The sequence below is a fragment of the Lucilia sericata genome, unplaced genomic scaffold (genome assembly GCF_015586225.1).
Source record: "Lucilia sericata isolate MDLA Ls3-8-SP2 unplaced genomic scaffold, ASM1558622v1 Contig000015F_arrow, whole genome shotgun sequence".
In the NCBI taxonomy this organism is placed as follows: domain Eukaryota; kingdom Metazoa; phylum Arthropoda; class Insecta; order Diptera; family Calliphoridae; genus Lucilia; species Lucilia sericata.
In genome coordinates, this window is record NW_023994054.1 from 637,245 (window position 1) to 664,960 (window position 27,716).

The 27,716-nt window shown below is 29.4% G+C and overlaps 4 protein-coding genes across 4 annotated transcripts in view; 3 read left to right on the top strand and 1 right to left on the bottom strand.

Annotated features, from left to right (window-relative positions):
• LOC119605837 (phosphatidylethanolamine-binding protein homolog F40A3.3-like) overlaps nt 1-23,823 on the bottom strand; it is a 37,309-nt gene extending 13,486 nt beyond the window's left edge. Inside the window, exons 1-2 of the mRNA XM_037959163.1 lie at nt 23,731-23,823; nt 23,413-23,668 (exon numbers count right to left, since the gene is read on the bottom strand). Coding sequence (XP_037815091.1) covers nt 23,413-23,668; nt 23,731-23,823 — 349 coding nt within the window. The remainder of the gene's footprint in view (nt 1-23,412; nt 23,669-23,730) is intronic.
• Nucleotides 3,208-4,758, top strand: LOC119605616. Its single transcript, XM_037958834.1, has 2 exons — nt 3,208-3,715; nt 3,782-4,758. Exons 1-2 carry the CDS (start codon nt 3,313-3,315, stop codon nt 4,207-4,209), a joined length of 831 nt encoding a protein of 276 aa, XP_037814762.1. The 5' UTR covers nt 3,208-3,312; the 3' UTR covers nt 4,210-4,758.
• Nucleotides 5,115-6,207, top strand: LOC119605626 (protein D2-like). Its single transcript, XM_037958845.1, has 2 exons — nt 5,115-5,384; nt 5,443-6,207. The coding sequence occupies exons 1-2, from the start codon at nt 5,244-5,246 to the stop codon at nt 5,917-5,919; spliced, it is 618 nt and encodes a 205-aa protein (XP_037814773.1). The 5' UTR covers nt 5,115-5,243; the 3' UTR covers nt 5,920-6,207.
• LOC119605633 (protein D3-like) lies at nt 15,707-16,513 on the top strand. The gene is made up of 2 exons (XM_037958857.1): nt 15,707-15,867; nt 15,927-16,513. The coding sequence occupies exons 1-2, from the start codon at nt 15,730-15,732 to the stop codon at nt 16,404-16,406; spliced, it is 618 nt and encodes a 205-aa protein (XP_037814785.1). The 5' UTR covers nt 15,707-15,729; the 3' UTR covers nt 16,407-16,513.
• Nucleotides 23,824-27,716: the final 3,893 nt, after the last annotated feature.

A 27,716-nucleotide genomic window follows, 5' to 3' on the forward strand; every position in this document is an offset into this window, starting at 1 on the left:
AAAAATAGTTTTTTATATAGTATTTAGTACATTTATACGCATAGTTTGAAAGGTATTCCTTCAAAAAAGTGGTCAACGGGACATCCTAATGTACATATATGGGTAGTTGGGTCAATTATGGACCGATTGTCGTAAAATTTTATAAAAAGCTTCGGATCGTTTCGAATCTCATCGCTCTACTTGTATTTTTAATTCAGTCATGAGCGTAAAAGAAACTTTCTGAAAGGGATCTTATATGCCGGGTAGGGTCAGTTTTAAATCAATCCTCATCAAATTCGGAATAATTTTGTTGCTAAGTATAAACATTTTTAAAGAAAGATTTTCGTTACTATAAATATTTCTTATATAAAATGTCATAACTGTAAACGTATTTGCAAGCCAGCATATATCGTTAAAGTAATTTTCTAAAGGGGACCGATCCTATGGTCAATTATGGACCGATCTTCATTAAATTTGGTTAAGAGATTTTTGCGTACTTGAGTCGAATTTCTTCGCTATATTCGTACTTTTAAGCCAGTAATGAACGTTAAAGTAATTTTCTGAAGGGGACCTTATATGGGGGGTAGGATCAATTATAGAGCGATCCATATAAAATTTGGTAAACAGATTTTGGAAATCATGAAACTTATGTGTGTGTCGATTTTCATTGCTATATTCGTATTGTTAAGCCAATAATGGGCATTATAGTCATTTGCTGAAGGGGACCTTATATGGCGGGGATAGGGTCAATTATGGACCGATACACACAAAATTTTATAGCAAGGTTTTGGATCGTAAGAAACTAGATTATGTCAAATTTCTTTGCTATACTAGTATATTTACGCCAATAATGAGCGTTAAAGTAATTTTCTGGAGGGGACCTTGCATGAGGGGTAGGGTCAATTATGGACCGATACACATAAAATTCAATAGGGGGTTTTTTGCTCAAATGAAACTTATTTATGTCGAATTTCATCGCTATACTCGAACTTTAAAAGCAGATATGCCCGCTAAACTGTTTATATATATATATATATATATATATATATATATATATATATATATATATATATATATATATATATATATATATATATATATATATATATATATATATATTTATATATATACTTTGGTGGGCCTATGACCAATATTTCCAATTCTTTTAGGTAACGACATGGACTCCAAGGCAAGCATGAGCACGAGTCCCTAAGAAAGAGTTCTGCGGAGGTGTGGTGCTCTAGATATTGGCATTACATTCTAAAGAACGTAATGTAAAGTTTTCCTCGTCCCTGGGACGGCAGTAAGCTAGTACTGGTGAAAAAAATTGCAGAACTCCTTCTCATGCACTCTATTGTTTTTTTTTCCTTGGAAGCGATTGTGTAGATCACAATCTTATTGTACCTATCAGAACTCCAAGACCAGCCTTGACAATAACATAATTATGGTTCTAAAGATGTCATCTCAAAATTGGAAAGATGCCCATTGAATTCACTGCTAGCCAGTTCCTGTAGAATACCACCATTTATAGCAGTCTGCTATTAGCAGAGTACTATCTTTGAACCGGAAATTCTAGTCAGTAAATGGGTAAATGGGTTTGGGCCCATTTGTAAAAAAAACTCGTTAGAAAGAAATATAAAAGTCCTGAAACTATTTTAAATAACTTATTACTTGCCTTATAACAGATATGTCAAGGCTCAAATAAATAGTACGACATCAATGCAATACGAAATAAATCTATTTTTGGAACAACGACCTTGTGTTTTACATGTAAACAGATTTGCCTACACTATCTTTGTGTAATACAAATCGATTTTTATATTAAGTATAGCGACCGTAAGGTGTCTGCTGAACACTGAAACACGTTCATATACATATGTATGTATAATAATTTATGTATGTATATATATGTGTAAGTCTGAAAACGGTTAGGAATTTAAAAAAGCTAAAAATATTAATAAAAAAATTAAAATAAATGTTTTAACTACATAAAGTAATGAAAGTTGTATAACAAATATGGTTAAAAAGAATAAATGAAAGAAGGTGGCGGTCGAAGAGGAGGAAATTATGGATTTGCCAACATGAATTACGATCGAATAACGTGTCTGGTTGTCTACTAATTTTACCAAAAAACCTAAAACGGATATTAAAATTTGAATTTACTTGGTAAATATTGTTAAATATTTGTTGTAAAATTCTTTTACGAAATAAAAACAAATTTTTGGTTATTTTTATCAAGTTAGGAGGGGGAGGAGGTGAAAGAGAAAAAGTTTTTTTGTTTTAATTTTTGGCACCTATAACAAAAACAAATTAAAATGAAATTTTTTAACGTTCAAATATGAAATTGTTGTTTAGTTGCAGTTTGGCAGAGTGTCTTTTACGTATGAATATATGTATGTATGTATGTCTGTCTGTCCGTCTGTCTTTAAACATATTTATGTGTATTTGTTTTATTTACTATATTTTAGTTTATTGTGTTTATTATTGTCACTTGTAATTGAACATCGTAAGAGTATTGAGTTTTGCATACTAATTAATACTTTAACAATGGACACAATAACAAAAACCTCAACATTGTAAAATCAAAAGTTGAATTGAATGAATAGCGGTTCATAGTGGAAAAAGTCGACATTCAACGCATGCGTGAGAGTGTTTTTGCTTTGCCTTTTTTTGGATTGAAATGCAATTGCTGGGGAGGGAAGTTGTCGTAAAACATTGTCGGTTGGTCGATCGTTGGTTATGATGAAATCGATTGATTTGAATTGGCTTGCTTACTTAGTTAGTTGGTTGGTAGTAATTTCAATATTTGGCATACAATTGAGTTTAGGTACGAAAGAAAGCTTACTACAGTTTAGGCCATTACCAAAAATTAGTTTTTTTTTTTTTTTTTTGTTATTAAATTTTAAAAATTATTAATTTTTATAGAAATTGTTGTTGTTGATCATAATACTCCCAATATGAACACAAAATAATACTACAGACTAGACTCTATTAACTATAGAGTCAAATATACTGAGACTTGGGTCATTCATTTTGTGATAGGAAAATAAGTATTTGTAATTTCCCGTATGGTCTTTTTGGTTTTGACGCTCTTGAGCAAAGTGTACTAACAGTTGTTGTTATTGTTTTCGCTTCTTTTAGGTCGTTTTGTGTGCATGGGGTATGTGGTGGCGTTTTATTGTATGGGGGAGCGGCAGTATAAAATCATCAGTATTTGTTGAAATTGATATCATTGTTTTCATATCAATTCCATTGTGAACACCAGTAGCACAATACAGTTTAAGGAATAAACCTGGTTTTATAATTAATTAAACTAAAAAATATTTGTTAAAAATGGCTTTTCGTTTTACATCCTTTTTGGCCGTAGGCTGTTTATTGCTGGCCGCTTCTGCTCCCCTCAATGCTGCCGCCATTGATAACTCTGTGGCCGAGCCACGCATTCACACCTCCGACGAACTCATCTCGAATATTGTGGATAATTGTTTCAATAGCAATGCCATGCATTGCTTGAAGGAGAAGGTATTGACCTATTTGGATACTGTTACCGGTGTTGAAGAAGATGTTAGCGGCCGTGCCTTCAATGATGATGTTATCGACAAAGTTATTACCGATCGTGTTGCCCGCATCTTGAACACCAATGAAATCCGTGTAACATTGCCCGAAACTGTATTCGCCAACTCCGTATTGTCCTACCGTGCTGATCGTGGTTTCGATTTGGAAATTCCCCAATCTGAAGGTGAGTTAAAATTAAGACAATGATTTTAAGTCTTACTCTCTAACTTTTACTTTTTCTCTTTTTAAGCCCGTGGTGATAAGAAGAAGGACAAACTCTTCTTGCCCTTGTTGTTGCTCATGAAACTCAAATTGAAGGTTGTTATGCCCATCTTAATGTCTTTGATTGGACTTAAAGCTTTCAAGGCTTTGATCTTGTCTAAAATCGCTATTAAATTGGTTTTGGGTTTCCTCATCTACAATTTGATCCAAAAATTGGGCGGTATGAAAATGACCATGATGCCAATGATGCCACCCATGCCCGCTGCTGAATACGGTGTACCCAGCTCTACTGCCTCCTCTTACGATCCCAGCAGCTGGGAACCCATGAGCGGCGGTCCTTATGCCCGTTCTGATGCCCAATACATGGCCTACAGTTCTTATCATCCCAGCAGCAGCTCTTCCTACTCTGGCTCCAGCAGCACTGGTTCTTCCGGCAGCTACAGCAGCTCCTCTTAAATATCCTCCTCCCTCTATCATCACCTACCCTACAACATATCAAGTGGGAAAGCGAAGGTTAGAGTTTTATCGTAAATCTCTATCCAGCTTTCTTTTCTTTTAGTTTAATCACTAAGTGGTTGAAAAGAAAACACTTTGTGCCCTTACGATAGTTAAACAAACCAGGACAATTCTAGAAACCAAAACGTGCTCAGCAAGGACATTCAAAATTCTGAGAAAAAAGTAGTAACATTTAAATGCTTATTTATTTTTTTCATTAGTTGTTAAAAAAAAAGAAAAAATTAATTTAATTATTTATATATTTTCACCTCAAATCTCTTTGAAAAGGAGAGGCCATACAAGTCATTATTTTCAGTTTTTCTAGTCTACCCCTTTACCAAAATCCTTTCTTTTATTCTCTTCTATACTATTCTATCTTTTTTCTATCTATTTCTTTCTCTTTTTATTTCTATCTCTAAGACTATCTTTCTGTATTCTATTCTTTACGATTTCCTTTTTCTAATTTTATTTCATCGCGACCAAATGACATCCCAAAAACCAAAAAAAAAATCAAAAACAAAGTTAAGTTAATATTTATTTAATTTATTAAAAATGCAATTAAAAAATAATAAAAAAAAAAACAAATAATAAATACGAAATATTTAAAAAAATATCTTTGTCTTTTTATTCAATTTATTTTAAAACAAAAAAATAAAGTTTTATTTAAAAGCTCCTATCCAAAATCAAAAACTTTACTTTAAACCGGATATAGCTCAAATCAAAAAGCTATTGGTAAAAATATTATTTATAAAGTCCAACTTAATATCAAGTTGCTATAATACAAAATTCAAAGCTTTATTATAAGCTTAAACTAAAATTGAGATAATTATGCAGATAAATACCTTTATAGTTGTCATTTATATATTAAAACTGAGATTTTAATCAATTAAGATTTCAGTCAATATTTAACATTTAAACAATAAAGATCTCATACAAATTAATATAAACAATAATAAAACAGCTATTGCATAAAAAACAAGAAACTGTAATAAAACATGACCTTTAAAGTGGTATTAGTATTATGCCTACTTGGCTTGGTCGCCGTTAAGGCAAAAGATTCGGAAATTACCAAATTCATGAAACATTTAGAAGTTATACCTGATGTTATTGAGGAAGGACCAAAAGATTTTCTTAAGGTATGAGTTTATACAAAGTTTGAAAGTTGTTTGAAACTAATAGAAATATTACTTGCAGATTACTTATGATAATGGCATACAGGCCGATAAGGGTGTTGAGTTAACACCCACCCAAGTGAAAAATCAACCAAAAATTGAATGGCAAGCAGAGGCAGGCACCTATTACACATTAATTATGACCGATCCTGATGCTCCTTCACGTAAAGAACCCACTATTCGTGAATGGCATCACTGGTTAGTGGGCAATATACCCGGTGATAATTTGAGTAAAGGTGAGGTTTTATCCGAATATGTGGGCTCGGGACCACCAAAAGATTCTGGTTTGCACCGTTATACATTTTTGTTGTTCAAACAACCCAAAAAATTGGAATTTGATGAGAAACATTTAACAAAAACCCAAGCAGCTGGACGAGAGAAATTCTCTACTAAGAATTTTATTAAGAAATATAATTTGGGAGCACCGATCGCGGGCAATTTCTATCAGGCCCAATATGATGACTACGTTTTGGAATTGTACAAACAATTGGGTCTTTAAATGACTTGTTTTGTGAAAATTCGTTTTCGTAATCCCATGTATTTATTATAAGTCTTCACAAATTAAACTAGTTTTTTTGTTTTTTTTAATAGTTGACACCATCTTTGCACCAACAAACAACCGGTAGATTAAAATTTATTGTAATGTTAATAAATCTTATGATTAACAGAAAAAAAAAACAAATCAATAAACAAAAAAATAAATACCAACAACTTTAAGTTGTGCATAAAACCAAACCCGAAAGAAACAAATTTTATTAAATAAATAAATATATTTAAATTTAAACAATTTATCTTGTATACAGAGTAGATCTATTATTTGTGTAGACTTGGATATATGTCTTAATGATTTTTTAATGAGTCGAGTAAAAGATGAAAGTAAAAATGGGTCGACATTTGCTTGTTTTTTTATGATTTTTATAATCAAGGTTATTTTTAATATGACAAACATTTATTTGCATACATACACGTTTAAATACTAAATATCCATACTATTCCTTACTAGTTCTTAAAACCAGAGAAGCAAGTTCACATAAAGTTGCTATTAAAGTGGCTAGAAATTAAAGATATTTTTCAATATTACAATTAATTTATGAACATGCTGATATTGGCTATGCAAAAATACACTAGTTGGACATAAATAATTGTTATAAACAAAATATAACTTTATTAATGCGAATATATTATTTTTATTATATCATAAACATTGTTATTATAATTAGCATACGTTAAATAGGAAACTATAACGTTTATTCATATAAATAACAGTTATTTGCAGTCTGGTTTATATCAGTAAGAATATAGAATTAAAACAGTTAAGAAAGTATAATTCGTTGAGCCCGGCTATACAATCCGCTACACCAATATGTTTTGAAAACTGTAGTATGGAAATGTATTTGAAACAGGCTTTGGGGGTAATGACTACATTTTTAATTACAATTAAGTAGTAATTGTAATTGAAGCTTTACCAATTGCAGTTACTTGTAATTGTAATTTATGTTTTGCCAATTACAACTTGTAATTGAAGTTTTGCCAATTACAGTTACTTGCAATTGTAATTGAAGTATTTCCAATTACAATTACTTGTAATTGTGAATTTTGTTCTTTATAATTACATGTAATTTGTAATTAGTAATACCTAAATTACAATTACAAGTAATTTTAATTGGAAACTTCAATTATATTTACAAGTAATTGTAATTGGCAAAACTCTAATTACAATTACAAGTAATTGTTATTGGCTATTTGTAATGGGCAAAACTTCAATTACAATTACAAGTAATTGTTATTGGCTATTTGGTCAATTACACATAACAAGTAATTGTAATTGACTATATAATGAATTCCTTTACGTAGTCATTACCCCCCATGCCTGATTTGAAACAACCCTGTCATAAATCTTAGATTATTAAGATTAGAAAATTAACACTGGAACAGGCCTAAACAGAACCACTTGAGGTTCTTAAAATGGCAACCAAATTCTAAAACCCATTCTGTGATATAGTATTGTGATTCCGAAGTACTTCTTTAGGATTATTCAAGAAACTAGATCTTTGGCACTGCTTCAATGCTTCATACTAATTCCAAAACATATTTGGAACAAATTTGCATTAGTTTACAATTTGCCAATTTTTTGGCATTTGGTTTGGTCCATTTTCGAATTTTCTAGATTATTTTGGAATTTATATGCACTAAATGTCGTTTTGCGGACCAGAAATAATCTAATAAAAATTTAATTTTAATTGTTTTTCGAGTGATAAGCTCAAAAGATTTTCACTAGATGGTAGGGAACTGAGGCCGTTTTTCAAAAAAAATATATATATTTTTCTCGTATCTTTCGATTTGCAAAACTTTAAATTTGGTACATATCTTAAAGGAAATGATCTATGCTATCTTTTGAGCCAAAAATAAAAAAGGGAATAAAATTCAAAACTAATTTTAATTTAAAAAAAAATGTTTTTAAATATTTTTTCCTTAAGATTTAAGAAATAGCTATCTAAAGTATTTGGAACAAATTTTGCTATGAACAATAGGCAATAAGTTACATAATAGAGAAGAAACACATGTTTTGCAAAAATTTAAAACTTTGATTTTAAATTTTTAACTTAGAGAGTTCTCGACCCATCTTGTGTCTAAACTACTGTCTAAAAGGACTAACATTGCTGAAAATTTCTTACCGATCGAAAGACATCGGTTTTAAAAGTTGGGTCACTTGACATGAAATTCCTCATAAGTACTTATCTGCTTACTTCTTCAAGATATCTTAGTCTAAATCTTGAAAATACTAATAAATAAAAAGAGCGATGTCGCCATTATTTTACGGCAAAAACTTCGAAGGACAATATTTAGTCGTAAAATAAATTCGAAATGTGTGTATTTAAAAAATTAGTTTTTCTAAATTAATGGTTGTTTCCGCTTTAGGTTAAGATATCTAAAAGAATGATAAAAATATAACAATTTCGATAGATTTGATTTCGAACGAATTTGTTACGATTTTGGTCAAAAAATTTCATTCCATTTATTTGTTTTTTTCACAAATTAGTTTATAATTGGAAATGCGGCAACTTTTTGTCAAACAAATTTAGCAGTTCATTAATTAATTGAAAAAGAGTAGAAATAGATTTGATGTTAATTACATTAATTAATAGAAAAAACACATTTTTAAATATTTTAAAAGAACGAAATACATTTCGCTCATTTACTACAAGACTGTCACAACTTAAAGCAGATCGTTTTAAGAAAAACGACAAAGAATATTTTACGACGATTTTAATCTACCTACATATTCGTATTAAACAGATGTATGTTTAAAAGAAATGCGTTATTGACTGATTCATCATTATCGCATAACCTAGAATTACAGGTCCACTAAGGAGAGATTTTTAGAATATCGAATATTTTGGTGTATAAAGGAAAAAACGGTAAAAAACCGGTTTTCATAAGTTCTGAAAATGTGTAACAAAATGTAGCAATTGAATTTGAATCTATAAGAGCCTACTTTTTTTCCTCTCATTTGTATTTTCTGTAATTTTGAACCTTGAAACATATAATTTAGCATGTAAGGTATTGTGTGAATTAAAATATCTAAGAAGCAACTTATTGGTTCTATAAATGATACTTTTTTAAATTTCTATAATATTGAACCAAGAAATTTAAAATTTAGCATACATGGCCTTGGTTAATAGGAATCTATAAAAAGAGATATTTAGTACTTTTTCTATTCCACAAGTAATACTTCATTAATTTTTCTTTAAAAGCCACACAAAACACAAATATGTAATAAATTTAAATTTTCTATAAAGTATTTACATATTTTTATCTATATATATAAAATTCTAACGTTACTGGGTGAAAATTGTACCTATTTTTGGTACTTTTTTCATAAAACATTGTTTTTGGTTTATTAACTTATACATATGAATACATAATAACGGGCTCCTAATACGATGTTGCAACTTTATGGAACAGAATTTTTATTTCGTTAATTGGGAGGAAAAAGTACCAAGTGGGTTATAAACGGGAAATTTGATTTTATTCAAACACAACGATCCAATTTATATATAACATTTTTAGATCTATAAACATTAAATATGCTAATGGGGTGTTATTTGGAACACCGGTACCAAGTGATATTTTTTGGTACTTTTTCATTCTCCAACTGGTACTTTTTGAGTTTTCTATGATATTAAAATCGAAACATGAAATTAATAATAAAGGGACTTTTTGGTACTTTTTCATTCTACAAAGGTACTTTTTTGAGTTTTCTTTAAAATTAAACCTAGAAACATGAAATTAAGCATGTAAAGCCCGGAGTAAATAAGAATCTATAAAAGGACACTTTTTGGTACTTTTTCGTCCTTCGACTGGTACTTTTTGAGTTTTCTATAAAATTTAACGTAGAAATATGAAATTAAGCATGTAGAGCCCGGATTAAGTGAGAACCTATAAAAGGTGACTTTTTGGTACTTTTTGGTTCTTCAAAAGGTACATTTTAAGTTTTTGAATATTATTGAACCTAGAAACGTGAAATTAAGCATGTAGAGCCCGGATTAAGTGAGGAACTGTAAAAGGAGACTTTTTGGTATTTTTTCGATCTTCAAGAGGTACTTTTTGAGTTTTCTATTAAATTGAACCTAGAAACAAGAAATTATGCACGTAGAGCCTGGAGTAAATAAGAATCTATAAAAGGACACTTTTTGGACTTTTTCGTTCTTTGACTGCTACTTTTTGAGTTTTCTACAAAATTTGAACCTAGAAACATGCAATTAAGCACTTAGAGCCTGGAGAAAATGAGAATCTATAAAAGGGGACTTTTTGAAACTTTATAGTAATTCGACTGGTACTTTTTGAATTTTCTATAAAATTAAACCTAAAAATATTAAAATAAACATGTAGAGCCCGGAGTAAATTATAATCTATAAAAGGGGACTTTTTAGTACTTTTTCGTTCTTCGACTGGTATTTTTTGAATTTTTATAATATTGAACCTAGAAACATTAAATTAAGCATGTACAGCCTGGATTAAGTGATAACCTATAAAAGGGGACTTTATTGAACCTAGAAACAGAAAATTAAGCATGTAGGGCCCTGAGTAAGTGATAAAATATAAAACGAGAATTTTTCGTTCTTTAAAAGGTACTTTTTGAATATTCTATAATATTGAACCTATAGACATGAAATTAAACATGTAGGGCCCGGAGTAAGTGAGAACATATAAAACGGTATTTTTGGTGCTTTTTCGTTCTTCAACTGGTACTATTTGAATTTTCTATTATAATGAACCTAAAAACATAAAACTAAACAATCAGGGACTGAATTTTCTATAATATTGAACTTAGAAACATGAAATTAAATAATAGAGGTCTTTTGGTACTTCATCTGGAATTTTTTGAGTTTTCTAAAATATTGAATATATAAACATAAAATTAAACACGCAGTATCCTGATTGAACGAAAATTTAAAAAGGTTACTTTCTAGTACTTTTTTCTTTTACTAATACTTTTCGAATTTTCTATAATATTGAACCTAAAAGCATAAAGTTGGACATGCTTCCTGATTGAGAGGAATTTCTGGTTGAAAATCAAAAATGCATCATCCTGATTTAATTAAAATCTATAAAAAGGCACTGCCTGGTACTTTTTCGTTCTTCAGCTGTTTTTTTTTTAAATTGTCTGTAATATTGAGACTAGAATCATTAAATCAAACTTATATAAAAGGAGACTTTTTGATATTGCAGATTTGTATATGTATATACATTTACAATAATAATATTTATTTTATTCCATTACGATGAGGGTAGCGAATTACACTGGGTATAGCTAGTCTTTTATATATTTGTAATCTAAATATTGAGAAGCGCTCAGGGTACGTTATAGTATTTATTAAAAAAAAAAAAACTTTTAAACAAATCATGAGATTTGAAAAATTGTGGGATTTAGTTTTAGTTCAAATATAGGCCAATTTATAATGGTGCTGTTTATATTTATTTAACGGTTGTTTATGCAGAATGTAATCGTGATATTATTGTTTGTAAGTCAATTATGTAGGTTTAAGTCATTTTGTATTGGAAACGATCGTTTTGAAAACCACATAGGGTTTTTTTTGTAAATATAGTAGTTTATTTAGTACCAATTCACCATTCAAAGTGTCCGGTTATATGGGTGCTGGGAGAAATAGTGGATATATAAATAAAACTACATACATATGCATATGAAATACTTTAGAAAGGCTCATATTTTTTAGTATTTAGTTAAAAAAAAACAGAGTTAGGCCAATCTTGTAGTAAATGAGCGATATATGCAGCAAATATTGCATGTTTAAGTGCAAAATGATTTACATTGTTAAGAAATACAATACGTTTTTCAGAACAAAAACCATGTAAATAAAATATCAACGGTATTAATTATTTAAAATAAGGTACTTACTACACAACTCAATTAAAATTGGGGACCACGAAGACTTTCGGCAATGTACTAATACCCCAGGAAAATAATGGTTTTGCCGCGGAATTTTAGATAGCTAAATGAAAATTGGTACATAGCTTCTCCTTAGAATAGTTATTAAGTATATTTTTTTCTAGTATTAGTAAAATATACATTTCTGTTACATCCCTTACCACAGGCGGAAATTGCACTATGGGTCAGAGTGCGAGTTTGAGATAAAACGTGTAACAGCGTATAAGCATATATTAACTGGTTATGAATAGCGTAAAAATTATGACAAATTTGTTATTAGTACAATCTATATTAAGATTAAAAAATATTAGTGCAATGGAATGCACTATAGCTCAAAAACGACTAATAATACGCAAAGGTATTCTTCAACCTAAATGTAGAAAATTATATTCTCTATAGAAATTATAATAACATTATAATGCGTACGACGCATATTAACCCTTTCACGCACAAAACTAAACCGACTTTTTACGGATATGACTTCAACACACGCTTTATTTTGACGTGTATTGATAATTTTTGATGAAAAATGGGAAAAGTGTTTTCGAAGGATATCGCAGGATATTATCCATTTTAGCATGTAGCAACATAAAATTCTAAAAAATAACTTATTTTTCTTTGGAAATAACCATTCACTATAAGTGTGAACTCAAAATTACACTCTAAATCGAGAAAAATAGAAAAAAGAAATATCTTGGGACACCGGTGTCCCGTATACGTGAAAGAGTTAAGCAAGCCAAATAGTGATTTTTGTAACCTTTGACCTCCAATATATCGCTTAGCGCACAAGTTATTTTCGGTGTCTTTTAATCGCTTACTAATTATGCTAAGGAGAAGCTATGTGCCAATTTTTATTTAGCTATCTGAAATTCCCCAGATTGCTCATTTTTTTTTTTTTGCCTAATTTTTCTGGTGTATAAATAAAATTGTTCAAATTTAATTTTATAAATTAAAAGAAAATAAAATAAACTTTACTGATAATGAGTCTATCTAGTACTTATAAGATTATTTGATACAAAACATATATTTTCATTTTTATAATATATGCGTATGGTCATTTTTGACTTGCCCACCTCTGGCCGCTCATGTTCGTGCTAGTGGTTAAACTTATTTGAGAAAATGACTTCATTATCGTTGTAAATTTGCTTGATAATAGTGATTAAACATTCAGTTTTGCCCAAATAACACTCAACAAGACGATAAATGCAATTTTTTAATGCACACATCATAGAACTCTTTTCAATTATAGACATTTTCTTTCTACTTGAATGCTTTGAAGAGTTACTATTTAAAATTGTATTGGGCACATATAATTTCGTTTTTAAATTGATTAAATTTTAAAATGGGAGTGGAATTTTTGCGGTTGACAATATATCAAATAATAAGAAATCAAAAAATCTTACTCTTATCGTGTATGCTAGGAATTTTTCTTTTATGGAGGGAGGATTTTTTTGGAAATTGGCCTTTATAGGAAGACATTAAACCAAAGAATGTAATTTTGTTTGTCCAAATTTTTAATTTTAATTTCCAAACGTTTTTATTCACAAGTGGCCTCCGGTAGTTTAGTTGTTACTGTTCTAGTCTGGTAGACCAAAGGTGGTGGGTTGGATTCCCACATGACGCACTGGTTAAGGAGCGCACAACAGCAACGATATAGGCCTATGCGTATTTCTAACTAACTAACTAACTACTAACTAACTAACTAACTAACTAACTACTACTAACTAACTAACTAACTAACTAACTAACTAACTAACTAACTACTAACTAACTAACTAACTACTAACTAACTAACTAACTAACTAACTAACTAACTAACTACTAACTACTAACTAACTAACTAACTACTAACTAACTAACTAACTAACTAACTAACTAACTAACTAACTAACTAACTAACTAACTAACTAACTAACTAACTAACTAACTAACTAACTAACTAACTACTAACTAACTAACTAACTAACTAACTAACTAACTAACTAACTAACTAACTACTAACTAACTAACTAACTAACTAACTAACTAACTAACTAACTAACTAACTAACTAACTAACTAACTAACTAACTAACTAACTAACTAACTACTAACTAACTAACTAACTAACTAACTAACTAACTAACTAACTAACTAACTAACTAACTACTAACTAACTAACTAACTAACTAACTAACTAACTAACTAACTAACTAACTAACTAACTAACTAACTAACTAACTAACTAACTAACTAACTAACTAACTAACTAACTAACTAACTAACTAACTAACTAACTAACTAACTAACTAACTAACTAACTACTAACTAACTAACTAACTAACTAACTAACTAACTAACTAACTAACTAACTAACTAACTAACTAACTACTAACTAACTAACTAACTAACTAACTAACTAACTAACTAACTAACTAACTAACTAACTAACTAACTAACTAACTAACTAACTAACTAACTAACTAACTAACTAACTAACTAACTAACTAACTAACTAACTAACTAACTAACTAACTAACTAACTAACTAACTAACTAACTAACTAACTAACTAACTAACTAACTAACTAACTAACTAACTAACTAACTAACTAACTAACTAACTAACTAACTAACTAACTAACTAACTACTAACTAACTAACTAACTAACTAACTAACTAACTAACTAACTAACTAACTAACTAACTAACTAACTAACTAACTAACTAACTAACTAACTAACTAACTAACTAACTAACTAACTAACTAACTAACTAACTAACTAACTAACTAACTAACTAACTAACTACTAACTAACTAACTAACTAACTAACTAACTAACTAACTAACTAACTAACTAACTAACTACTAACTAACTAACTAACTAACTAACTAACTAACTAACTAACTAACTAACTAACTAACTAACTAACTACTAACTAACTAACTACTAACTAACTAACTAACTAACTAACTAACTAACTAACTAACTAACTAACTAACTAACTAACTAACTAACTAACTAACTAACTAACTAACTAACTAACTAACTAACTAACTAACTAACTAACTAACTAACTAACTAACTAACTAACTAACTAACTAACTAACTAACTAACTAACTAACTAACTAACTAACTAACTAACTACTAACTAACTAACTAACTAACTAACTAACTAACTAACTAACTAACTAACTAACTAACTAACTAACTAACTAACTAACTAACTAACTAACTAACTAACTAACTAACTAACTAACTAACTAACTAACTAACTAACTAACTAACTAACTACTAACTAACTAACTAACTAACTAACTAACTAACTAACTAACTAACTAACTAACTAACTAACTAACTAACTAACTAACTAACTAACTAACTACTACTAACTAACTAACTAACTAACTACTAACTAACTAACTAACTAACTAACTAACTAACTAACTAACTAACTAACTAACTAACTAACTAACTAACTAACTAACTAAAACTACTAACTAACTACCTAACTAACTAACTAACTAACTAACTAACTAACTAACTAACTAACTAACTAACTAACTACTAACTAACTAACTAACTAACTAACTACTAACTAACTAACTAACTAACTAACTAACTAAGACTGTTCAAAGATTGTAAACATTTTTATCTATTAAGATTTCAAAATGTTAACGGTCATCTACATACCTTAGACAAATTAATATTAATTTATCTTATCAATTATAAAACTTTCAAAATTCTGCCTATGAAACCAATAAGCTTTAGCTAACTTAAGTTTTAAAAAGCTTGCTCAAAATATATTTAAATCAAGAATATGAAACGTTATTAATCATTTCAAGTTTGAAAATATTAGCAACAACAACATTAAAACCATGAAATCTGTTATCTTACTAAAATTATTTTACATTCTAAAATTAGTATTAGCAGAGGATTCCGAAATAATAAAGGCAATGAAAAGGCATGAAGTCATACCAGATCTTTTAGATGAAGGACCCCAAGAATTATTAAAGGTACAAATTTTAAACTTAAAAAATATACAATCAATAAATTTTTAATTAAAATTCATTAGGTCTCCTTTGACTGTGGTGTTATGGCAAATATGGGTGAAGAGTTAACACCCACACAAGTACAAAATCCACCCCTGGTAGAATGGTCTGCTGAAAAGGGTTCTTTTTACACACTACTATTTACCGAAGTGGACGCACCATCACGTGAGGATACTTCTTTAAAGGAATGGCGTCATTGGTTAATTGTTAATATACCAGAGAATAATGTTGGCGAAGGAGATTTACTATATGGCTATCAAGGTTCTGGGCCAAGTAAAGGTTCAGGTTTTCATCGTTATGTTTATTTATTATTTAAACAGCCGAGAAGTTTGAAATTTGATGAAAAATATGTCGACGCCAACAGTCTTGAGGGTAGGCCTAATTTTTCTACTAAAATTTTTTCCACAAAATATGGCTTAGGTGCGCCTGTGGCTGGTAATTTTTATTTGGCACAATATGACGCTTTCTCAGATGTACTATTGGCTAGATTGGGTTTAAATTAAGAATTAAAACGATTTATTTAAATAATATATGCCTTATACTAAAACCAGAATGTTAAATTTAAAATAAATTACTAATAATTAAAATTTCTAAGAATACAAACTATATATTCCGTATTTACTAAGTGTTTGATGTGTTACAATGTAAAATTAAAAGATTAATAATTTATATATATCGTTTGTGAAAAATCTTATAACAGAAAATCTTAGTTGAAAAATATTTAATATCGAGAGAGATTCAAAATATTGAATGGTAACATTTCTATATATAATTTAGGCAATTATAATTCATCAATTCTATCTCAAAATTGTCCACAATATTTACAACTTTAAACAAATATCGCCAAGAAAAGAACTAAGACCTCCAATCTTTCCAATTTTTATATGGTGGTGGAGCATCATGATGGAAATCCTCTTAATAAATTTAAGACAGATTTTCTTTTTATATAAAATAATAATATTTTATTTAACAATAAACTATATTGAACAAGTTCTAAAAGTTGTGTGAAGAAAATTTTTGAAGTTCCCAGAAAACAATATAAAAATTATTTCAAAGTTAACTAAAATATATATGTTGAATATGAAAAGTGTTTTGTTTATAAAGTATATTTCTAACACTCCTCCTCAACATGTATATTTTTACAAATTAAAATTAATATTTCAAATTTAACAATTCAACAAATTTATTATGTTTTGCTTTGACCAAATTTTTCGTAAAAATATCTGCAACCATATCTTCTGTTGGACAATATTTCAAACTAACTTCATTATTATTGACAACTTCTCTAATGTGATGATGTTTGATATCTATATGCTTGCTACGATTATGAAATACTGGATTTGTTGCTAATTTTAAGGCCCCTTGATTATCGACGTTTAATTCGACACTTTCTTCATTTGAAAAACCAAGTTCTTGTAGCAACCTTCTCAAGTATACTGCTTCTTTCGACGCATTTGATACTGACATGTATTCAGCTTCAGTGCTGCTTAAGGCTGTTGTTGATTGCTTTTTAGATTCCCAGGATATTGGACAATTTCCTAAGTAGAATATGTATCCCGAATATGATTTTCTATCAGTGGTGCATCCACCCCAATCCGCATCTGCATATCCAACCAATTTGCTGCCACTTTTACAAAATTTCAATTTTAGACTTTGCGTACCTTTCAAATAACGTAGTATATTTTTCGCCGCTTTAAAATGTTCTACATGTGGATTTGCGTTTCTTTGAGCTAACTTTGATACGGAATGTAATATATCTGGCCTTGTAGTTAGTCCTAGATATAATAAAGCTCCAATAAGTGATTGGTATAAAGTACTATCAACTTTTTCAGTATTTTCATCACATTTAATTTGATAATTGGGATCTAATGGTACTGATGATGGCTTACAGTTTTCCATATTGTACTCCTTCAGCAAATCTTTAATATATATTTCTTGGCTGATCTCAATATTTCCGGTTTCACCATCTCGTTTGAACTTGATGCCCAAAAAATGTTCCAATAATCCTTTATCGGTGACATCAAATTCTTTGGCTATTTCTGATTTAAAAGTTAAGATTTCATTTTGATCCGTACATCCAACAATAATATCGTCCACATAAACTGCAACAATAATTAGATTATTATTAGTTATCTTTTTATATAAACAGGGCTCGTTTTTGCAACTATTAAATCCGATTTTGCATAAAACATCATTTAATTTAAAGTTCCATTCTCTACCAGCTTGCTTTAAGCCGTATAAAGACTTATGCAAATGTAAAACTTTATTCGGTGAATTCTTATCTTCAAAACCCTCTGGTTGTTGCATGTAAATAACATCGTGTAAGTCTCCATTTAAGTATGCTGTAACAACATCTAATTGGTGTAGGTGCATATTGTGTTCAACTGCTAATGCCAAAACCATTCTTATTGTTTCATGTCTTATAACAGGGGAAAACGTTTCTTTGTAGTTTAATCCATACTTTTGGCTACATCCTTTAGCCACTAATCTTGCTTTATATCGTTCGATTTTACCTTCACTATTTTTCTTCAACGTATATACCCATTTGTTCTTAATTGCTTTTTGACCTTTTGGCAAATCTTCTAACGACCAAGTTCCCTTTTGTTGTAATGAATGAATTTCCTTTTCCATAGCTTCTATCCATTTTTTATTATTTGGACTGGATAATGCATCTTGGTATGTACTTGGAACTACATCCTCCACCACATTATTCAGTACTTGAGGAATCTTCCTTGGCCTTCCTGGTTTACCATTTCGAGAAATTTTTGGTCTACCAGGGCCACGTTTAAGTGAATCGTTTGTTGTTATAACTTCTTCAATAGAAGAACTGTCGCTATTTTCCGCTTCAAAATATAACAAGTCTTCTTCATCAGAACTGACATTAATTTCTGGCTCTTCTATATTCTGCGTTTGTTGCATTTCTTCATTATTCGTTTGTCGCACTTCTTTATTAGTATCATTATTTTTACTATTTAAAATTTCTTCAAAATTCATAAAACTTTCATTGTTGTTATTGATTATTTCACCAGATAGATTTTGCTCATCAAACAAAATGTTGCGACGTTCAATAACTTCACGATTTTCCATATCATATAATCGGTATGCTTTAGATACACGAGAATATCCAACCATCACCATATGTGAACCTTTGGGATCAAATTTACCCTTCTTTTTATTTAAAACAACCACATTAGAACCAAAAACTTTTAAATGTTTGACGTTTGGTTTACGACCGCTCCAAATTTCATATGGAGTTTTGTCATTTAGACTTTTTGAGGGAGATCTGTTACGTAAATATACTGCTGTTGCTACTGCTTCAGCCCAAAGATTTTGACTAAGTCCCGACTCAACTAACATACATCGAGCCATTTCTACTATAGTTCGATTAGCTCTTTCAGCCACACCATTTTGCTGCGGCGTATAGGGTACAGTGAGCTGTCGTTGTATTCCACATTGTTCTAAATACTGGCTAAATTCTTTGCTAAGGTATTCTCCACCATTGTCACTGCGGAGGAATTTTATTTTACGATTAGTTTGTCGCTCTGCCATTTCTTTAAATAATTTAAATTTTTCAAAAACTTCGCTTTTGTATTTGAGAAAATATACAAAAATTTTCCTGGATTTGTCATCTATGAATGTCAGGAAATATTTTGATCCCCCAATTGAATCTATATTCATAGGACCACAAACGTCCGAGTGTATCAACTCTAATAACTCACCAGATTTACTCTCCGAGTGTTTTGGAAATTTAGCTGCATGAATTTTGCTTACCATACAGGTTTTACATGGTTCACCCGATTCTTTATTTATATCCATACCATTTATCATATTTTTCTTGGATAAATCATAGAGACTTTGATAGTTAAGATGTCCATACCTTCGATGCCAAACTTCATTGCTTGAATTTAATGCACATGCTTTCTCCTCAGGTTTTTCAACATTAAATACAAATAGGTTGTCTTCTATTCTGGCTTTCAAAATATAATCATTGTTTTCATCAGTAAAAACTGCACCATGTTGATTAAACTTGATTTTACCACCATACTTAACCACTTTGCTGACAGATAAAAAATTACCATTCAAATCTGGAGAATACAAAACATCTTTTAGTTCAATTATACTATTATTAACAAAAATATTGACAGTTCCAATTCCTTTGGCAACAACTGATTTATTATTTGCTAACATAATGTTGTCATTACATTCATCTAATTTTGTAAATAAGTTTCGATTTGCACACATGTGACTTGTAGCTCCACTATCAATGTACCAGGACTTTGGACTACTTACTTGTTCAGATTTCGCCATTGCAATAAGGCTGTAAGACTTTTGTTGATCACGTTTTGTTTTACATTTGTTTGCGTAGTGACCCTTTTTACCACATATAAAACAATTTCCTTTTGTTACCTTTGCAGCTTCTTTGTTTTTCCAATTCTTGTTTCCACCTTCGCTTTTAGTTGCACTGAAAGCTTGCTGTACTGTTGATTGACCATTTTGTTGATTTCGGCGTTCATGTTCTTCCAATAGTTTGAGTTTTAGTGTGCCTAATGCTGGTAGAGAATCTCTCGTTTCCATTGCTACAACAAAATTTTCGTATTCTTTGGGTAGACTTGATAGTAGAATGATGACAAGTAATTCATCTTGTATACGGATTCCAACATCAGCTAATTTTTCCGTAATATCGCAAAAATTATTTAAGTATTCGGCCATATCTTTACTGTCCTTCATGTTTACATTTAGCAGCTTTTTGTATAAGGAAACTTTCTGCATTGGGCCACTAGGTTCATAAACTTCTTTAAGTTTATCCCAAGCATCTTTAGATTTTGTTATATTTTTAATATAATTAAGTTGCGAAGACTTCACACTTAACATGATGGTTGCCAATGCCTTTTCATCATTGGTTCCCCATTCCAGTATTTTATCTGGACCCCATTTTGTATCAATTTGTTCATCACCATTTACATATTTCCATGTTCCAGCATGAATCAGGATACTTCTCATGTGAATTTTCCACGCCTCATAATTCTTCTCGTCGAGCTTTTCTATCTGATACAGAGACGACGATGCCATCTTGAGATTCTTGCACAAAATTTTGTTTTATTATAATATTTCAATAGTAGTTTTTCCCAAACGTTCTGTCTGGGCCCATAACCTGATGGAAATCCTCTTAATAAATTTAAGACAGATTTTCTTTTTATATAAAATAATAATATTTTATTTAACAATAAACTATATTGAACAAGTTCTAAAAGTTGTGTGAAGAAAATTTTTGAAGTTCCCAGAAAACAATATAAAAATTATTTCAAAGTTAACTAAAATATATATGTTGAATATGAAAAGTGTTTTGTTTATAAAGTATATTTCTAACACATCAGTGGTGATAGAGGGTATATATAAGTTTGTTCCATGTGGAACAACAAGAAATATTCATTTCTGTCCGTCTGCCTAAAACACGCTCACGTTAAAGCTAAGCAAAGGAAATCAACAAAATTCACCCAAAATATTTACTATTATCCTAAGCAGTTTGGTATTGAAAATCAGCAAAATCGGTTCACAACGTAAAAAGTTCTGAGTAAAAATTTCAGACTACCTTGAAAAAAATTTTGTTTTTTTCCTAATTCTTAATAAGTTTTCTCAGAAACTGCCAAAGATATTTCGATGAATTTTGTCACACATTATTTTTTTAAAGCAGTGATTAATTATGTTCAAAATCTTTACAATCGATTCAATATTTCCCATAGCCCCCATACAAAGGTATATATTCCCGGATATTAGTTTATCGTTAATAACTCCCTCAAATATATCGGTATCAACACAAAATTGTGTACATGCAAATATAATATGAAAAGAAATCATAATATCAACGTAGATCTCAGTCGGTCCACAATTGGTCATAGCTCCCATATAAGGTCCACTTCGGAAAATCGCCTAAACGCACATATTTCATTGATAAATAAAGCTATTGTGATAAAATTCGAGTTAAATATGTTTTGTGTACATACAAATCATTCTACAAAATTTTTTACCGATTTTTTAAAAGCACATACATATATCATTGTCAAATAAAGTTATCTTGATAAAATTCGACACAAATAAGGTTTGTCTAAATATTAATCACTCTATGAAATTTTTTTCCGGATACGCCCATAATTGGTCATAGATCCCATTAAGATCCACTTCCGAAAATCACTTAAACGCATATATTTCATTGAATTCAAAAGCTGTAGGGATAAAATTCAACACAAATATGTTTTATATACATACAAATCATTCTATCAAATTTTTTACGGATCGGTCAATTATTGGTTATAGCTCCCATATAAGACCTACTTCCGAAAATCACTTAAAGGCAAAATTCTACACAATTATGTTTTGTCACTCTACGAAATTTTTTCCGGATAGACCCATAATGGGTCATAGCTCCCATATAAGGTCCATTTCCGAAAATCACTTAAACGCATATATTTCATAAAATTCTAAAGCTATAAGGATAAAATTCAACTTGAATATGTTTTGTGTACATATAAATCAATCTACCACTTTTTTCCCCGATCGGTAAATTATTGGTCATAGTTCCCATATAAGGCTTATTTCCGAAAATCACTTAAATGCACAAATATGTTTTGTCTTTATATGAATCACTCTACGAATTTTTTCCGGATAGGCTCCCATATAAGGTCCACTTACGAAAATCACTTAAACGCATATATTTCTTTGAATAATAAAGTACGAATTGAATATGTTTTGTGAGCATACAAATCATTCTATGGAATTTTTTTCCGGATCGGTCCATAAGTTGTCTTAGCTATCATATAAGGTTTACTTCTGAAAATCACTTAATGCTACTTAATTCGTTATTAAATGATTATATCCGGATAAAATTCGACATGAATATGTTCTATGTATAGATAAATCAATATATTAAAATGTTTTCGAACTGGTCTATTAATATAAATTTTTCTGGACTTAATTAAAATTAGATTGACATATGCATATCAATACGGAAAGAACAATTTTGCCAAGTTATCTAAAAATTAGATAGTTAAATGGGGTTTAATTAAAAATAGCTTGCTGGTGGAGGGTATTTAAGATTCGGCACAGCCGAATATAGCACTATAACTTGTTTTACCCTATTTTTTTCAAAATGAATTTTTTGATGAAAGAACTGGTTCCAAACAGTTCCATAGAACTAGCACCGACTCAAGAACTCTTCTACACAAACTGTTCCGATGGTAACAAATTCCGATGTAAAAATTTTGGTACATACATATGTATATCTTCAACCCTTTTTTCCCGACAACTGACGATGCACTGTTGGCACATAATCATCCCACTCAGCCTGATAGAAATTTCCTGCCAACGGCTCACCCAATTTATATTTTTTTGCAAATTTCATTACACAAAATTTTCCACGATTTATACCACTATTCTTGGGTATATGATTTTCTTTAAATTGTATTTTTCCCGTTTGTTTAAAAAGTAAAAATACATAACGATGTAAACCCGTACCTTGAGGAGGTCCAGATCCAACATATGCCGTTAAAATTTCACCTTTATTAAGATCATTACCCGGTATATTGACAACAATCCAATGTTGATATTCACGAAATTGTGGATTTTTGCGACTAGGCGCATCAGGATCAGTAAATGTTAGTGTATAAAACTGATTACTTTCGTGGGTCCATTCTACAGTGGGCGTTTCTTTAACTTGGGTGGGTGTTAGTTTATTGCCTTTATCGACAATAACACCGTTTGGATAAGTTACCTTAAAGTAAATGGACATTTTTAAATAGAACTTTTCTTGTGTTATTCGCCATTATTAGTTACCTTTAAAAGTTCTGTTGGTGGTATTGCTATAACATCGGGGATTATTTGATGGGTTTTAAAAATATTGCTTATATCTTTAGCATCATCACTCATTATGATATTTGTAAGATATAATTTAAAGAATTGCGTTATTGCTATAGATATTTAAAAGTCTGTATGAAATTTTTAATCGTTGTAAAAATTTAAATTTGAAAATTAATTTGTAGAAAATTACCCAATAAACACAACTATACCAAAAATTAAATTAATCAAATGTAATTTTTAGGAGAATAATAGGACCGATAACAAATTTGTAATATTTCCAGAATTAAAAGGTCAGTCAATTACCTTTTTTAGTTCATCTATATAAATATAAAAGAGTAGCGTTACTGACTGACTGATTCATCATCGCAGAGCCCGAACGGCTGAACCTAGAATCATGAAATTTTGACAGTAGATGTGCTTACGGTTATGTAGATCCACTAAGGAGGGATTTTTGGAAATTTGTACATTTGTACGGGTAGAAAGGGGAAAAAACGGGTAAAACAGGTTTTCTTAATTATCTTACACAATATTAGTGATACAAGAAAAATTTTAAATACACCTTTATCTACTCTTAAAATGAGCAGATGGGTGTCTGGTACTTTTTTGAAATTCGTACTTATAAGGGGTAAAAATGTGTAACAAAGGTGATTTTGGTACCTTTTTTGGTCCATTATAACTTTTGAAATAATTAACATAATGAAATTTTTATAAATATTTTAGATACATCTCCCAAAGTTATGAGACACCTGTTTCGTACTTTTTTAAAATTCAGTCCTTTTTGGGTGTAAAAGGGAGAAAACTGTATTTATGGTACTTTTTTTTAAAACATTAAGAAAACTTTTTCGGTTTATTGAATTATTCCTATTAAATTACGGACTAACTCTGTAATATTTATTGTAATAAAATTTTTGCTGTTTCACTGGGGAAAAAAGTACCAAAAAGTGAAAAAACGGGAAATTTAATTTTATTCAAATTATTTTGGAATTCGAGTACTAAGGCCTATATAGGACCAAATTCGAATAAATTGTTTGGTACTTTTTGAAAGCACTATTTTTCTGGAACAAATGAATGCAGATTTGAATCGTTTGAGTTTTATCTGTGATATATAGATTTAAATACGGAACATTTTGTAAACTTAATTCTCGAAAAAGTATATTTTCTAAGCGAAAAAGGGAAACATTGTAATCTTTTTATTAGTACTTTCCACTTAGGTAAAATTTATTCCACTTTGGTACTTTTTCTTCCTTCAAATGATACTCTTTGTATGTTCTTTAATATGAACTCAAATCACATGATTATTAAACTACACGGTCCTCATTGCATAAGATTCTTTAAGAGACAACTTTTTAGTACTTTTTATCTCATAAATTGTACTTTTTTAATTTTCTAAAATATTCAACCTAGAAACATTAATTTTAACATACATGGTCTTGACTGAATAATATTCTGTAAGTGGGAACTATTTGGTACTTTTCTATTCTTCAAATGGTACCTTTTAGATTCTTTATAATGGTTAACCGGAACACACGGTCCTTATTAAATGAGAATTTATTGAGAGAGATTTTTGTACTTTTTCGTTTTTCCGATGGTACCTTTTGAAATTTTTACGATATTGAACTTATATATTGAAAATAAAATTTAAAATGAATCTACTGAAAGGGACATTTGGTACTTTTTCATTCATTAAAATTATATTTTTTGAATTGTATATAATATTGAACACAGAAACAAAAAATTTTTTATTAAATGATGATCTATTAGAGGTATTTTATGGTACTTTTTTTCAAACATTACTTTCAAAATTTTCTATAATGTGGAAGCTAAATGAATGAAACTAAAAATACAACCTTCTTAATGAATGCGAATTTAATCACGTGATATTGAACGTATAAAACTGAAACATTAAAAAAATGTTTAATCAATTTTAATTTTCTATAAAAGTAAACAAAATTTTGAATGTATTTAATTTAAGTTAGGGTAGCGAAGCACCCAGGGTATTCTAGTATTACATAAATACGTCCAAAATATCGTCCGTTTAAAAAAATTTTCCAAAAACAATTTTATACAAAATGTTTGAAAATCCAATGACAATAATAACTGTGGTAAAGGGTAGTATCCCGCTTAAAAGGGGAATTACAAGAGAAACTTACTAGGGTAATGCTATAAAAACTAGCAAATATGTTTAAATTTTTTCGGTAACTTTCTGAAAAAATTGAAAAAGACGTTTTTTTTTAATTAAAAAATCAAAATATTTTTGATTACTTTCGGTTCTCAAACTTAAATTTTATTCCCCTATATTTATTTAAAATTCACTTTAACTTTAATTCGAATAATAACTTACAAATTTTAATGGAATTGTTTTTATTTAAGTTTTATATGCATTTCGCATAAACTCCGCGTAAAACTATACTAACGTTTACTGTATAATTTTATTTTTTTTTTTTTGTATGTTTCGGAGTTGGCAACACAATTTCTGGTGTGTGGCTTGGCTAGAGTTAAAAACAATTGGTAATTCATTCTTATTGGGTAACATTTTTAATTTTTGCTAACTTTTGTAAATGTTGTACAAATTTGAACTTGTAAGCTCAAAAAATACATACATCATTAATTTTATACATTATGAAAAAAGTAATATTTTCATAAGTCAATCTTTAGAGCGATGATATCCCAATTTTAATGATATTATAATTAATTTTGGTACATGATCTTCTATTGAATCATGAACATTATTGGTACATTATTTAACCTAGCCCCAAACAACCAGTCACCTTAGATCAATTATAGACTTATGGGCTTAGATTAATTATTGACCAAACTATGAATAAAGAATTTTATAGCTTAAGCAATAAAGTTTCTTAATTAAATCATTAAAGCCATTAAAGTATATATGTTATAACCTAAAAAAATTCAGGAGAAAAATCTGTCACATACGATGTGTCACGTACGATATTCAAAAAATGTTCATTATAAAATTATATTAATTTTTTTTTTAATTAAAAATTGTGGATTACGAATGAAAGATATGTCCCATAATGTAAGAAATTAAAACAAAAAAGCTACAAATACAGAATTCGCAGATTTTCGTAAATATTTATGTACATGTACTTTAAAACACTTCCGTTTTTCATCACTTAATTGTTATGCTTGCTTTGTAAATAACGGTTTCTATGTTATTGTTTACATTATTCCGCAATGGTTTGGTAGCGTACATAGGCTTCGATAAATTTAAATAAAATTTGATCTAGACTGAATTTTGAAAAATGGAAAAACCCGTTTCTGTAGACTTTATTGAGGATTATTGTGAATTAATTTCAACGAATTTTATTAAATTTATCTATGTAAAAATGTAAAAAATCTGAAAATTTTACGAAAACTTAGAAAATTTCGATTACTTTTACTGTTACACAAATTTTTCTGATATCCCATTGAAAGCGTCTCTCATGAACCTTTCTTATGATACTAAAATTTTATATCTTTCCTTTGGAAGAAATATGAAAAAAATCACAAAAAACCTCAAAAAAGGACCTTTTTATCCATAGATCCAGCTTGCCAAATATTGACCCCAGGACAAAAATTTTGAGAAACGCTATCTTATAATCAATTAAATTTTGATTTTAGTCGGGAACATCGACACCTTATTTTTCCTCCATACAAACGGGTCCACCCTAATATACATACATATTTCCAAAATACATAGTATATATTTTATAACCTAAGAAAATTCAGGAGAAAAATCTGTCGCATTCGATGTGTCACGTACGATATTGAAAAATGTTCATTTTGAAATTATATATATTTTTTACTTAAAAATTATGGATTTCGAATGGAAAATATGTCCCATAGTGTAAGAAATTAAAAAAAAAAGATACACCTACAGAATTCGCAGATTTTCGTAAATATTTACATGTACTTTAAAAACACTTCTGTTTTTTCTCACGTAGGATATCGCCATATTTGAATCA